General features: G+C 36.8%; 1 protein-coding gene across 5 annotated transcripts; it reads left to right on the forward strand.

The window, feature by feature from the left end:
• Positions 1–46: 46 nt before the first annotated feature.
• On the forward strand, positions 47–15,259 carry LOC309500670 (uncharacterized protein). 5 transcript variants are annotated; one of them, XM_082172351.1, is made up of 4 exons: positions 47–83; positions 2,266–2,339; positions 10,974–11,174; positions 13,622–15,259. In XM_082172351.1, the coding sequence occupies exons 3-4, from the start codon at positions 11,090–11,092 to the stop codon at positions 15,247–15,249; spliced, it is 1,713 nt and encodes a 570-aa protein (XP_082028477.1). In that variant the 5' UTR covers positions 47–83; positions 2,266–2,339; positions 10,974–11,089; the 3' UTR covers positions 15,250–15,259. The 5 variants fall into 5 exon arrangements, with proteins under 5 accessions (XP_082028477.1, XP_082028480.1, XP_082028478.1 ...); XM_082172354.1 differs by lacking the exon at positions 47–83 and adding an exon at positions 96–487; XM_082172352.1 differs by lacking the exon at positions 47–83 and adding an exon at positions 935–2,178.
• The last annotated feature ends 294 nt before the right edge of the window (positions 15,260–15,553 follow it).

Here is a 15,553-nt window from a genome sequence, read left to right on the forward strand (position 1 = left end):
CACGGACTTTTATTTCGCCTCTGTACGCGTTTAGGTCATGGTGTGACGTCACGGTCACGTGGCTGCGCCTCGGCTGCGAGAAGGTTTGTATTTCAGGGCTTCATTTAATGTCTATTGACAAACATAACGCGTTCATAAACCGTTAGACGTCGTATAAATGCGCTCCAACAACATCATATTACTGACTTAATACTGTCATTGAAAACATTTAGCGTTGAATGATGACATGAATGGACATTATTTGCCTTGACTGTAATACAGCAATGCTTCATTCGAAGAGCTGCCTCTTTATAAATTGCACATTTATGCATTTTACGTTCCTTTCTTTATTGCTGATCATATTGATGCATTTGATGTATTCCTATTTTTACATGCAGGTTGATAAGATGAATTGGTGCATCTGTCAAAATACTGAATGAAAAAAGACATGACATCTGTAATATGATCACTGAATGATAAGCTGCTTGTCATCAAGTCCATCGTTAATGTATGATCTCGTTTCAGTTCATAATTCAAAATATTTAATTTAAATCGATTTAATTTAAACTTTAAAAAAGTTTTATTATATTATTAGTTATTTCTATTTGGGGTTGGTTTTCCCCATGAAACACAAACAGTTTTGGATGGATTGTCCTTTATACACACTACCGTTCAAAAGTCTGGGGTCAGTAAGATTTTTAAATGTTTTTAAAAGAAGTATCTTCTGCTCACCAAGGCTGCATTTATTTGATAAAAAAAATGTTATGACATTTTAAAATGACTGTTTTCTATTTTAATATATTTTAAACTGTAATGTATTCCTGTGATCAAAGCTGAATTTTCAGCATCATTACTCCAGTCTTCAGTGTCACATGATCCTTAAGAATTCATTCTAATATGATGATTTTATGCTCAAGAAATCATTATTATTATCAATGTTGAAAACAGTTGTACAATTTTTTTTTCAAAATTCTTTGATGAATAGAAAGTTCAAAAGAACAGCATTTATTTAAAATAGAATATTTTCTAACATTATAAATGTCTTTACTGTAACTTTTGATCAGTTTAACTCATCCTTCATGAATAAAAGTATTGATTTATGTTATTTCTTTCCCCCCAAAATAAAATAAGAATTTTTACTGACCCCAAACTTTTGAACGCTAGTGTTTCATGTTACAAAAGCTTTAGATTTCAGATAAATGCTGTTCTTTTGAACTTTCTATTCATCATAGCATCATGAAATAAAAATTTAAATAACTGTTTTCAACATTGATAATAATCATAAATGTTTCTTGAGCATCAAATCATCATATTAGAAGTAAATTCAGCTTTGATCACAGGAATAAATGACACTTTACTGTATATTCACATAGAAAACAGCTGTTTTAAATTGGAATAATATTTCACAATATGACTGTTTTTGTTTGTATTTTTAATCAAATAAATGCAGCCTTGGTGAGCAGAAGATACTTCTTTTAAAAACATTAAAAATCTTACCGATCTAAAACTTTTGAATGCTAGTGTATATATATATATATATATATTTTAAACACTTTATTTACAAAATATGAATTTTGCATTGGAGATGAATATTTTGCATCTGGTGGGATTGCTGCCAAAAAGCACTTTTTTTTGTTTCATCTGACCACAGAACTGAGTCACGTTTGTACTCCAGTCGTGTCTGACAACTGAATATGCTGGAGTTTGTTTTGGGATGAGAGCAAAACCCTCACAAACAGCTTGTGGTGATGTAGGTGCGGTTTGATACACGTTTTAAGGCTTTCTGACCCCAAGACTCGACTAATCTCTGCATTTCCTACAGCTGTGATGCTTGAAGAGTCTTTGGCCACTCAGACTTTCCTCCTCACTGTGCATTAGGACGATATACACACACGTCCTCTTCCAGGAAGATTTATAACAGTTCCTGTTGATGGGAACTAATGAATTATTGCCCAACAAGCTCAACAATCTTTTTGCTGCACATCAGAACTATATTATGTGGTTTTACTCATTGTGATGGATGATTAAGGGAATTTGGCCTTTGTGTTTCCTCATATTTACACTCATTTGAAACAAGAAATCACGACTGGATAATTGAATGTTCCTAGTCACCCTGGTGTGCTAAAACATGCATGTCAATACTCTAATTTGGCATTTTGGACACTTGATACAGAGTTTCATACTCTATTGCTCTATGTAGTGAGTATGCTTGGTTTGGAACTTCATTCTGCTCTCTTACTTTATCAAATAAGTATAACAACATATCGTTGTGTTTATTCGCATCAGTTTCCAACATGATATCGAGGAGTTCCAGTGTGATATCTGAAGATATGGTGTATTGCAAGAAATCATATAAAGATGTGAGTATTTTCTTCTTATTTCTTCTCTAGACATGTTTCCAAAGTTGCGCATGTATCTCTCTAGACATGTGTACATCCCAAGTTGCAAATGTAACTTCTGCGCAAAATTGGAATATTGCATAAGACATTTTGCGAAGAGAACAAAATCATCACTTGCTCATAAACTGTCGATAAATATCACTAAGAAAAATGGAAGTCGATGCAGTAGGAGAAGCCACTGTAGCCTATATAATACTTTTCATATATAATATATTACTCCTCAGAGCATGCAGACGAAATGCAATAAACACGGTCATGTTAACTTTCTGAGGCGGATGGCTGATTGGGAACGCAGTCGTGTAAGAGAGTTCTAGGAGGGAATTATACCGAACTTCGTTGACGAGGCATTTCAGATGCTGTGCAATGAGATGGGCCCGCTAGTTGGTCCAGTTTTGCCTTCCCATTGCAAAGTCACATGTCTTTTTTGATGCACATCGAGGAATTTATTCGGTAAATGTGTTTCCATCGTAGTTTATTTTCTTATCGCTTAAAACATTTTGTTTTTATGCACAATTTTATAATGTATGCACATCTTGGCGTATTCATCCAGGTTTTTTTTTAATGCAATATTCCATAATGCGCATAAAAATAGGTGGATGGAAACATAGCTTTGTCTAATAGACTGGTTAAAGTGTGTGTGAGGATATTTGTGCTGTTTGAATTCTTTAATAATCAAACATACAGATTTTTTGTTCTGTTTTTAATGACCATCGTTAATATCAATTTTTTTTTTTTTTTTAAACACACACAATATATTTACTAAAATAAGTCATGCAAATGTATACATTTTGAAAAAATAAAATAAAATAAAATTACATGATAAAATCTGAAAATAAACAAATGTATAGCCCTACTTCAGATACTTCTCCTTGATTTATGTGGAGTTTTTAATTCAGAGTGCAAACGGACGTGCTCAGCGCTTGTCATATATCACAACTATTCAGTGTTTTTAACCACATAATGTTTATTTTAGGTTTCAGACATTTTAAATATATATAATTTATAGCAAAATAATACATTTATAGTTTGTAAAATACACAATGATTGGTGTCCATAGAAGCAGTTTGGCTAAACATCGTGATGTCTGTCACCCATCGTGATGGACGATGGTATCGTCTATCGGCCCTATCCTAACATGTTACCAACACTAAAACATAACCTGAAACTGTTATATAATGTCTATCTAACTTAATAAAAACATTTGTATTCTGCTTTTCAGCTGATAAAAATACTTTGTTCTTTAGTCCCTTCCAGAAAACACCATTACATCACAATGTAACAGAACATGTCTTTATTTTACATGTCATTTAAAGTCAACATCACTGAGCCCAAAGGCAGCAGGCATCATGCAGATCACTACTTTTGAAACAGTTCTGACCAAGTCCAACTAAAATCCAACAAAATAAATAATGAACAAATAAAATATAAAACAACATGAAATTAGTTCATTGACAGTCTTATATATTAAACCAAAAACTGTCATATTTTTAGAAAGGATGTGAATTGAAACAACCACAGCAGGCAACAAGTTGATGAATGCTGTTCTCCTCCAACACACTTGGCTGAAACACCAGAAAACAGCACATACCAACCAAATATTACAATCATACTGGAGGCTCACATTATTCTATTCCGAATTATCCATTTGTTTTCTGACAGGGAACACATGACATGAATCACAGCTCCACATTTTCCGTCACAACCTACCAATGGCCGTGTTTACTCCTTTCTTATCCACTATTGGATAGGATTTAAAAAAACGGCTGTTGTATTTGTACTTCTGACGAAGCGCTGTTAAATATAGGGGAAAAACTACGCCGCAAAAAGAATAGATAAAATGCTTTCTTAGAAAGGCAAAAGAACGCATGCATGTTTTCTTTTTATGATAATTAAAAACCAACAGACTGATGAAAATGCAGGACATTTTCTCAATATGTGACGTGCGGGACAAGTGGGGAGAAAACAACCAATAAAACACTGACCTGCAACAACTCATTATACAGACACATGAATGTTAAAATATGACCACTGTGTTTAAAAAAAACAAAAAACAAAAACAGAGGTTAAAAAATTAACCTTATGTAAGAAACTGCCAAAAAGAACTTTTAAAAGGTCTAAGAATATTTTCATTTCATTTACGAGCACTACAGTCTCTGAACAAATGACGTGTCAGTTTAACACAGAAAGAATAAAGTCATAGTTACTTTTTGTCCATTATTCTTTGAAGTTTCGGTCTACATTGTCTGTGTATCAGAACAATCTCATTGTGTTCATGATCAGACTGTACAGCTGCATCAGTGTCCTTATTTGCATATATACAGTATTTAATTTAAATAAGACGTGATTAAACGTGCGTATATACGGTGCTGGTTCGTGTTTAGCTCTAGGGCAGGGGTCGGCAAGTACGTTTGGCATCGGGCCCAAAAAAAAAAATCGACACTAGATAGCGGGACAGAACATAGTCACAGGATAATTTAAGAAATAAATTGATGAAAAATGCAACTAGACTTGCCTGTGACAGACTGTTACAGTGTCTTTTGTAACTGGTAGTGAGCTGTTACTCTGTGTTAAATCCTGTAGTAGGACAGTCATTAACAAAAAGCCACATGTGTGTGGCGGTGTCCGGGTTTTACTCTGGATAAATGCAGTAGTGACACGTCACCTGGCAAGTATCTTCATTCACCAACTTGCAACACAGACCGCCTTGCTAAAACACATATGTGGGAGATGCGGAACGGATAAAAATAACAAAAAAAATAAAAGAGGACTTGAATAAGTCATGCTCTTATTTCCTCTTTCCATATTGTGAATAATAAATGTGTATTATTTGAATTTGCTTGTTACACAATGGAGCCTAACTTATTGAAATAATTATTTGGCATAGCTACTTTTACTCTCAGAATTAATCCTTGACATCCTCATGTACTAAACTGCAATTTTATTTAATTTTTTGTGCTGGAGGTACTGTACGCTATTAGTCGTGTGCAGAGTGATGTTAACATTTAAGCTAGCTGGTGAGAGAAAATGGCTATCGAAGAGTCTAAAGAGTGAAAATAGGGCATACAACGAAGAATGGAAAGACAACTATGCGTTCATCTAGTTTTGTGAATGCAAAGCCGGTGTGTCTTGTCTGCAACGAAGTTGTCGCTGTTTGCAAAGAATATAGACATTTGATGACGGCTATTTTAGAGGTGTGTTTAGTGTAGCGATACTCAGACTCTTTGGAATTTCAGACTCCCAGAACATTTCAAATTAAAAGCTCTCAATTCATCTCAAAATAAAACATTGCGTGCAACATTCCTGTGCTTTTATTTTGAAGGCAAAATCACTTAAGAAGAAGTGATTGTGAGTAATGTTAACTGTTCCTGTCATGACAGATCTATTTCAGAACCAGCCACTATCAGAATAATCTGTCAGCGTGCGCGGGCCAGATATCACTGCTGGCAGGCCAGTTTTGGCCCACAGGCCGCCTGTTGCCGACCATTGCTCTGGAGTAAATCCATAACATTTACATTTACATTTATTCATTTAGCTGACGCTTTTATTCAAAGCGACTTACAATTGCTATATATGTCAGAGGTCGCACACCTCTGGAGCAACTAGGGGTTAAGTGTCTTGCTCAGGGACACATTGGTGTCTCACAGTGGATTCGAACCCGGGTCTCTCACACCAAAGGCATGTGTCTTATCCATTGCGCCACCACCACCCCGCAATTTTATTTAATAAAAACTTGAAATTCGCTTTCTCCAGTCCGTATATGAACTATATTATCCTCGTTCCAAGCGTTGTTGAACTCATCGCGGCAGAATCCGCTCTCATGCTCGCGCCGATGGTTGTTTGAATTCTCCGCTGTAATGTGATCTCATGCGCAATACAGTGCAGTGATTGGACTGAACGAGCTCTTTCTCATGAATAAATGCAGAGAGTCGCTCGAGGGTCAGCTGACATAGAATCGTGCCGGCAGCCAATCACACACTCCGAAGGCACACTTCTACCTCACAATCCATAACGTTGCTTCGACTTTGCTTTGAACCTGGAAGAACGAATTTGCTCAGAAAAACGCAAAAATAACCAATTTCCACTTGGTTAAATGTATTAGTGTTTTCAGTGATGTGCAGCCTGTTCACATCTCAAAAAATATGTTTTGGGGTTTCATGAGCCTTTAAAGGTCCCATGACATGCTACTTTTTGTAGGCTTTAATATAGGCCTTAGTGGTCCCTAGTACTGTATCTGAAATCTCTTTCCAAAAATTCAGCCTCGGTGCAGAATTATAGCCACTACAAGCCAGTCCCAGAATGAGCTTCCTTCAGACGGGCCGTTTCGGTGTCTGTAGCTTTAAATACTAATGAGGAGGAGAAAGGCAGCGCAAGGTGGAGGGTGGGTGTGGCCTTGACCATCTTGCGCAACGGTACCGTGGCGTGCATGTTTACGTTGGATATAGCACTGATCCGGATGGAGAAGCAACAGATGAAGAAGTTGCACCTCAGCGGCTCCAGCAGGACGTTTCCGAATGGTTAGTTTAAAATATTATGTCTGGATACGGTACTTTATTCGGATGGTTTACAGTTATTATCATGTAGCTAACGCTAACCTACTGTTGCCTTTTCATGAGAGATCTGTAACGTCTGTATTTATCTTATTACAATTACATCAAGCTCTGCGATCTTGAAATGCGGATATCGCGCGCGCCATATAACCAACAGGAAAACGGTTATCCAAATAACAAAGACGTGTACAACACTCGCGTTACAGTGTGTGTATTCACACACATAAACTGCATAGCTGCATAGCTAATGTTACAGCCACATTCTACGTGTAACAATCTAGGTAACCATAAACAGTAAAGCAACACACTTATATATAATTAGTTGACTTACTTGTCCGAGGTGTGTAGCTGAGCCAAAGAGAGTGATCCAGACTTTAGTTTCAGACGTTCAGCAAGCCCAGCTCTGTATTGACCCTTCGGTGTTCATTTGTACATCCAATTATTGAGCAATTGTTATGCTTCGCGCGCTCAAAAGCCATGATATCTCTCGTGGACAAACTAAAATCGCGCGCGCGTGTTCCTACTTCCTAGCTCATTTTCTCATGGGCGGAAAATATTCTCTGGGCGGGCAAAGCAGAGACAGGGGAGGTAACATTTCCTCCTTATGGCGTCATAAGGAGGAGATTCAAGATCAGCGCGTATGAGCCTCCATTTTCTAAAAGGCAGAGAAAGATAGCAAAAGCTCGATTTACACCGATTGAAATTTTTAGAAACTTGGGGACCATATACAGGCTAGGGGAACTCATATTAATGTTAAAAAACCTCAGAAAGTGAAAATTTCATGTCATGGGACCTTTAACCCTCTGGGGACCAAAAACGCGCCCGCGCGTTTTGCTCGTTTTTTTTTTTAGCAATGAAAAATAAACACAAAATGCTCTGTTAATTTTGATCTTTCATTTTCGTGTAATACATCAATCGATCCTGTTCAGTTTCTATTTTTTTTCTGTATACTCACAATACAAATAAAGTGTTTTGCTTTTTGACAAATAAAGAAAAACTAACATGATGCTATTTCTGCCTTCTCTCTGTCAGTAAACTCCCATTTGAAACGCGTTCGAAAATTATCTATAACTCCGCGAAAATTCAGTCAAACAGGCAAACAGACCCACGGGCATAAAGCTTGAGATCGCAGCTTTTAAATGAAGTAATTTATATAAAAAACAAATATTATCAGCTTCTGTAATCTGTATAAAAAGAGAGCGACTCCAGTCGAGCTCATTAGGAGCCATTCAAAAGTAATTTGACCACGCCCCGGAGAGCGCGTGCTATTCAAACGCAAATTCTGAGAACCATTTCAGTCTGTGAAACGCCCCCGCATCAGCTGTAAACAAAGAGGCATAATATAGCCTACCTTATGGAGAAAATTTTCCGTGCTGATATGAGGAGCAGATCCCGCTGAGGAGTGAGGTAGGCTAAGTTATCCTTTCTCAAGTGTTAATGTGGAATAACGTTATGGAATAACGTTGTAGGCTTATGTAAACAAAAAGATGAATCGCGTTTCTATAATATGAATAGCGTTTCTGTGAGATGAATGAAGGGTACATATTTGTAAAGACTGTTTAGCCTAAATATGAATCGCGCGTCTGTGTGTGAAAGAATAAACTGCTTTTACAGTTACAGTTACTGCGTTACAGTCAGGCGAAGTATGAAAGACAACATTTTGTTGACTAGATTTGGGTACAGTTTTTACTGTAGAATATACTGTCACATCAAATAAGCTTTTCTGCTCATATATATAAAATACTATTTTGTCAAAAATAAAGTCATAGACTAAGATGTTCCAATGTTGGCTATATTCAAACTAATGAATACATATGATAAAATGTAGGCCTATAATCTTTTTTTTTTTTTTTTACAAAGAAAGAGTACTTTTTTTGCAGAAATATTGCTGAAATTGTAATTATTGTTGTAATTGTAACCTTTTTAATAAAATAGCAAAACATATTTACAAGATAGATGTAAGCAAAATCTTAAATGGTCAATATAAGTCTTCTTCTAAATATATAGGCTATTTTGTCCTTGCATTGTGGCTCAGTCAGTGTCACACCTGAATGAATGGCTAATTATGCAGAGTCATTATGCAGAGTGGGTGGGACTGGGTAATCTAAGGTGTAAACTACTCCTCCCCCTCGCATATTGGCTTTCCAAGCAAAACCTGTTTTACACCATTTAAATCAATGTATTTTTTTTTTGTGAACGATAAAGCAAGACTATTTTCACATAATTTTGAAGCTAGAACTCCAAGAGAAAACATCCATTAGTCAAAAGTCTTGTGGGCACATATTTTGTATGAGTTTTGTGGTCTTATTTCAGCAACTTTCATTTTTATTTTTTTAAATAACCACGCATAAACATTATTCTCTTAAAAATACAAACATCTACATACATGTTGCTCGCATATTATGGTAGGCCTGTTTGTGCTATATAGAGTGAATTTACACCTTTGCCATTAACATGTTTATAAATAACTGAAAAAAGCACAAATGTCAGAGCATGTCAGAACATCTCAAGGGCCCCAAAAACAGCTTGGTCCCCAGAGGGTTAAGGCACAGTACATGTTACTTTTTCTCAAGAAAATAAGTCTCCCTTAACTAATGCTGGAAATTATACATTGAACCCTGTCAGCTGGTATTATTATTAAAGGCTGATATTAACAACTCATTCGCCATATACAATAAAAGGCGGATTACTAATAATAACATTACAATAGGTTTTAGTGATGGGAAGTTCGGATCATTTTACTGACTCTCTTGTTCGATCTCGTTCATCAAAATGAACAAATCTTTTTTTCAAGTCATTTCGTTCATTTAAGGGGCTTTAAATGTTATACTTTTAACAGGCAAATTCCACGAACACATCCACCTACGCAATCTTGATCATATTCTAAATTAAGAAATCATTATAATGCAGTCAAAAATAATTTACAGGGAACATAAATAATGACTTTATTTTCCGAGTCTTTCGTTCATTTGTCACATGACAGATGCAATGAACGGATCGTTCATGAACGACTCATCACTAATAGGTTTTATGAGATAAGAGAATAAAAATGAAAAAAAAAAAAAAATTTCATATAGTGCAACTGAGAGTTGTGGAAAAATGCAGGAAAATGGTCGCAGTCTGGAGCCCTGTAATGTACTACAATACACTGCAAATATAATAATATAAGTATAAATAACATCTAACACTATTTACACTTGTGATTCAAGAAAATACATTTTTTTTTTATTGTCTGCATTTAACACTTAGTGCAGATAGCCTCTGCTGTTTCCTATTTTATTTATTTTGTCCACAAAATAAGGGAATACAACAATGAAGTGTGATGCAGCCAGTTTTATTGTATACACCAATGAGCCAAAACATCAAGACAACCTCCTAATATGTTGTTGGTCCTCCACATGCTGTAAAAACAGTGCAGTCCCACCGAGGCGTGTCGCCGGTTTGTCCCTCCTCGGACCTGTTGATAAATTCTCACTACTTCTGACCGGGAGCAACACACAAGTCTTTCCGTTTCAGAAATACTCCGACTCAGTCGACTTGCCATAACAATTTGACCCTTTTAAAGTCACTCAGATCTTTATTCCTGCCCATTTCTCCTGCATCCAACAGGTTGATTTGGAGAACTGATTGTTTGCTTTCCATCAAATCTACCCAGATCTTAATATGTGGCCTTGTTAGGAAATGATCAATGATATTCTCTTCACCTGTGACTGGTCATAATGTTCTGGCTCATCAGTGTGTATTATATACAGTGGAGAAAATAATTATTTGATCCCCTGCTGATCTTGTACATTTGCCCACTTACAAAGAAATAAAGGGTCAATAATTTTTATGGTAGGTTTATTTTAACGGATAGAGACAGAATATCAACTAATCATCAGGGGATCAAATAAATTATTTTCTCCCCTGAATTATAACTAAAACATGTGAAAATGGCTTTAAGAGATGAATTTGGCACCAGGGATTTTTTAAACCTTATCTTTATCAGTGTGCACAATGTTTAAATAAGAATGTATAAATAGTTTTTTCTTTTTTCTTTTCTTCACAGCAGTTCACTGATAAATGCTTGGAAGTATTCATTCTACAAGTAAAACACATATAAAGAAGCAGTAGGAATTACCTCAAATGTAACTATAGGAATCTACATGACATGCTATTGTAATCATGGAGTTTATTAAAGTGGAAATTGAGGACATGAGTGATCAAGAACCATCCAGAGTGGAAAATGAAAATATTGAGGAACAAAGAGGTTGGTATCCATTCTTGATTCTTCTTTAAAGTTGTCATATCATGGAGAATCCAATTGTCTTTCATCTTTTGAGATGAAAGTTAATTGTACATTATGCGATCTTATGGTGGGATATTTTTTTTATCAATCATTGATTATTATTATTTAATCCATTAATTGAATATTCCACATCTTCCAGTGCTGCCCTTCAAACTACTATATGTCAGTAGCCTCGTTTTTATTACCCTTCAAATTGCACAAATTGAAATTGCGAATTGAAAATACGCCCAATGAAAACAAATCAATTTCCCAAAAACTCCCATATATCACAAAAAAGTTTTTAAGCTCGTATGAGGTGATTTTTCAGGCAGTTCGAAAAAGGAGACAGTAAAACTGCACATTTCACATTTACAGGTCACCTGGCGTACGTAAAAGTTTATCATTCTTTAAAGAAGGCGCAGTATGTTTGGACAGAAGACGAGACAGAGTTCTTCGTTAAATTCATTAAAGACTTTTAAAGACTATTACCAGAATACTGGATTCTAAACAACAAAGAAATGCCACAATTTATCAAGATCTCGAAGCAGATATGAGGGAGAAACACCCAGAAACTCCTCATATGTGCCGCTCACAGTATAAGGGGTTTTCCTTTCCATTAATGCTTGGATACACGCCTATGTCTCCTTCCATTAATAATATTGGCTAGTTGCTGGGATATATGTGAACCTACTGTACCAACTAGGGGTGTAAATCGGAGCCTACATGACGATTCGATACGATACCGATTTCTTAAGCCAACGATTCGATTATTTTCGATACTTCAGAATTCCCCGCGATACGATTCGATTCGATACGATTCAATACTCGATTTTTACATGATATCTATTAAGTTTCAAATAAATCAACAAAAATAATATATAATTTGCCTTTTATTGAGTATACAGAATACAATTGCATGTCACAAAGAAATTGTTTTTCCACCTCCACAAATGAATGTTGTTCATTATGTCGCCTTGTTGAGGTAAATTGTAGTTTTCCTTGCTTTACCCCGGTCTTAAAGTAAAAAAGATGACTGTGAAAAATAGTAGAAATAAATTAAATACATTTATGGTGAGATTACTACAATTTATTTAATTAAACTCATTTATGGTGAAATTACTACATTTTCATGTCAATCTGTGTTCATTTTGACCACAAAACATGCGCTGTCACTTTAAATCAGCGCGTGCAGCACAGCATAAATAGACTCGGTGCGGAAACGATCTCTGCACTGCTGTATACGCACCGCAACTGGAACGGATAAACGGACCGCAACCGCGTGCAGTGTGAAAGCTCTGACCTGTTAACATGGGTACTGAAAACAATACGCACCGCATACGCACTGCAAACGGAGTATGTGTGAAACGGGCGCAATCAGACAAACGGCAACATCTCTTACCACTGCTCCATCTGTTTTCCTGAAGCCAAAATACATCCACACCCATGACTTGACGCCGACTGGAGTGTGTAACATTTCACTGTCATTGCCAGCTCGCTCTGAGGGATCCATCGCTCTTGAAAGTCAGACTCAACAATGTGTGTGAACATTGATAGACTGTGAAACGTAAGTAACGCGTGTGAAGTAGAAGACAATAATGAGGTTAGCGCCACCCGCAGCTTATAGGTTGTACGCATTTTTCGGAGCAGATCGCTGAAAATAGACAGGCGGCAAAATAAACACATGAATCGATACTCTTGCGGACGCATCGATGCATCGAATCGTCGGCTGTATAATCGATGCATCGATACGAATCGATTAATATTTACACCCCTACTACCAACGTCCGTTGCCATGATTTTTGGAAGGACTTTATTAGTCATTTTTATGCTTTAGTCGCATAACGTCGGTTAATGAAAACGCAGTCATTTCGCTATAGTTTTTTATCGACATTTAGAAAATCTCGCAAAAGTTTTGCGCAAATCTGTAATGGAAGCCCGGCTACTGGCTCTCAACCTGGTGTTTTTACTGTACAATTTTACAAATCTGAAAACATTTGTGCATACGCAAACTATTCTTTTTTTGCATATTCACACATTTTTATTATAAAATCTACGCAAAGGTTTATACATGAGGCCCCTGGTCTGAACAAACAAATTACATCTTGGTCACATTTTCATGTATTGTAACTTCTTTTTAAAATGTTGCAAACGACTGAGCCTAACTGTAGTCTGCAACCAAACTCTTGGTGTGGAGGGCCAATGTTTTAAGTTAAGCTCTTACCCTGATCTTACACAACTGACCTGCAATTTTCAGATCTTGATGACCTTGAGTAGATTGTTCAGGTCTGTTTGATTAACTAAACTGAAGGCTGAAGAGTGCTGACTTAAAGAAACTTGACCACTGTTGCTTTCTGAAAAAGTGTTTTAACTTTATTTCACGGTTATCCCTCTTTAACTGAATATATAACAGTTTAATATGTTCATTTTAGACCTGATGGGAGTGAAAGAGGAAAGGCAATATCAGAATGAAGCGGAGGAGGAACATCAGTATCAAAAAACGCATAAATTTATAACTGGAGAAAACTCTAGTTGCTCAGTGTTTGCCAGCAGTCTCTCACAAAAAAGAATAGAAGCCACAACGTCTTTCACGTGCCATCAGTGTGGAAGTATGTTCACACAAAAAGGAAGCCTCAAGATTCATTTAAGAATTCACACCGGTGAGAAGCCTTTCACATGCCTTCAGTGTGGCAAGAGTTTCACGCGGAAAGGAAATCTTAAGGATCACATACGAGTTCACTCTGGAGAGAAGCCTTTCACATGCCCTCAATGTGGGAAGAGTTTCACACGTGAGAGATACTGTAAGGATCACATGAGAGTTCACACCGGAGAGAGTCGTTTTGCATGCCCTCAATGTCGAAAGAGTTTCACGTGTAAAGACCATCTTAAAGACCACATACGGATTCACACAGGAGAGAAGCCCTACTCGTGCCATCAGTGTGGAAAGAGGTTCTCACGTATAGGAAACCTTAAGGATCACATGAAAATTCATGCTGGAGAGAAACCTTTCATATGCCCTCAATGCGGTAAAAGTTTCAGGCGTAAAGGAAATCTCAAAGGTCACATACGAGTTCACTCTGGAGAGAAGCCTTTCACATGCCCTCAATGTGGAAAGAGTTTCACACGTGAAGGATACTGTAAGGATCACATGAGAGTTCACACCGGAGAGAGTCGTTTTGCATGCCCTCAGTGTGGAAAGAGTTTCACATGTAAGGAAAATCTCAAAGACCACATGAGAATTCACACAGGAGAGAAGCCTTACTCGTGCCATCAGTGTGGAAAGAGGTTCTCACGTAAAGGAAACCTTAAGTATCACATGAGAATTCATGCTGGAGAAATGGCTTTCACTTGCCCTCAGGATGGAAAGACCTTTACACACGAGGGATACGTTAAAGATCACATGAAAGTTAACTCTGGAAAGAAGCCTTTTGCATGTCTTCAATGTGGAAAGAGTTTCACACATAAAGGATATTTTAAAGATCACATGAGAGTTCACTCCGGCGTGAGTCCTTTCACATGCTCTCAGTGTGGAAAGAGTTTCACACAGAAAGGACACCTTAATGCTCACACACGGAGTCACACTGGAGAGAAACCCTTCACATGCTGTCAGTGTGGGAAGGGTTTTACCCGGGCAGCGTATCTCAGAAATCATCTGCGTTCTCACTCGGGAGAAAAGCTGTTTAACTGTGATCAGTGCAGTCAAAAATTTATTCTGCCAAGACATTTGAAGACCCACCTTAAAATTCATACAAACGAGAGGCCCTACTTGTGTTCTTTTTGTGGCAAGACATTTTTATGGCTTAGTAATTTTACTCATCATCAGAAAATGCATACTGGTGTGAAAGCTCACTTGTGCACTGTGTGTGGCAAAGCTTTTACTAGAGCTGGCGGCTTGAAAATACACAAAAGAATCCATACTGGAGAAAAACCATACGCATGTACACATTGTGGAAAGGGTTTTACTGAGTCTGGGAAGCTGAAACAACATGAGAACATGCATACTGGAGATGCGCCTCTCCTCCATGTGGAGAGAGTTGTGCACAGTCACTTACTCTGCTGACGTATATATGTAAATATATATATATATATATATATATATATATATATATATATATATATATATATATATATAAGCATTGCTCCAAGTGTTCACTGCAACAAAAGTTTATTCGTCTTTGGTTTGTTTCAATTCCACCGTCACTCTTTAGATTTACTTTTTAGATGCTCACTTCTTAGTAAAAAAAAGGTTTGTTCATGTGACGTTGAGGTATATAAGAAAATAGCTGTTTCTGTGAAATGCTACATAAGGTAAATGTTGAATTTGCATGGTAGCGTTTGTCATGAATCTAAACTTGCAATGAGAT

The sequence above is a fragment of the Leuciscus leuciscus genome (assembly GCF_965113295.1).
Source record: "Leuciscus leuciscus genome assembly, chromosome: 6".
NCBI classification, from domain to species: domain Eukaryota; kingdom Metazoa; phylum Chordata; class Actinopteri; order Cypriniformes; family Leuciscidae; genus Leuciscus; species Leuciscus leuciscus.

Bases quoted from the DNA above. Each gene is read 5' to 3' on its own strand.
- LOC309500670 (XM_082172351.1), top strand. From the start codon at position 11,090: ATGGAGTTTATTAAAGTGGAAATTGAGGACATGAGTGATCAAGAACCA. The intron at 11,175-13,621 runs GTTGGTATCCAT...TGTTCATTTTAG, and splicing joins AAATATTGAGGAACAAAGAG to ACCTGATGGGAGTGAAAGAG.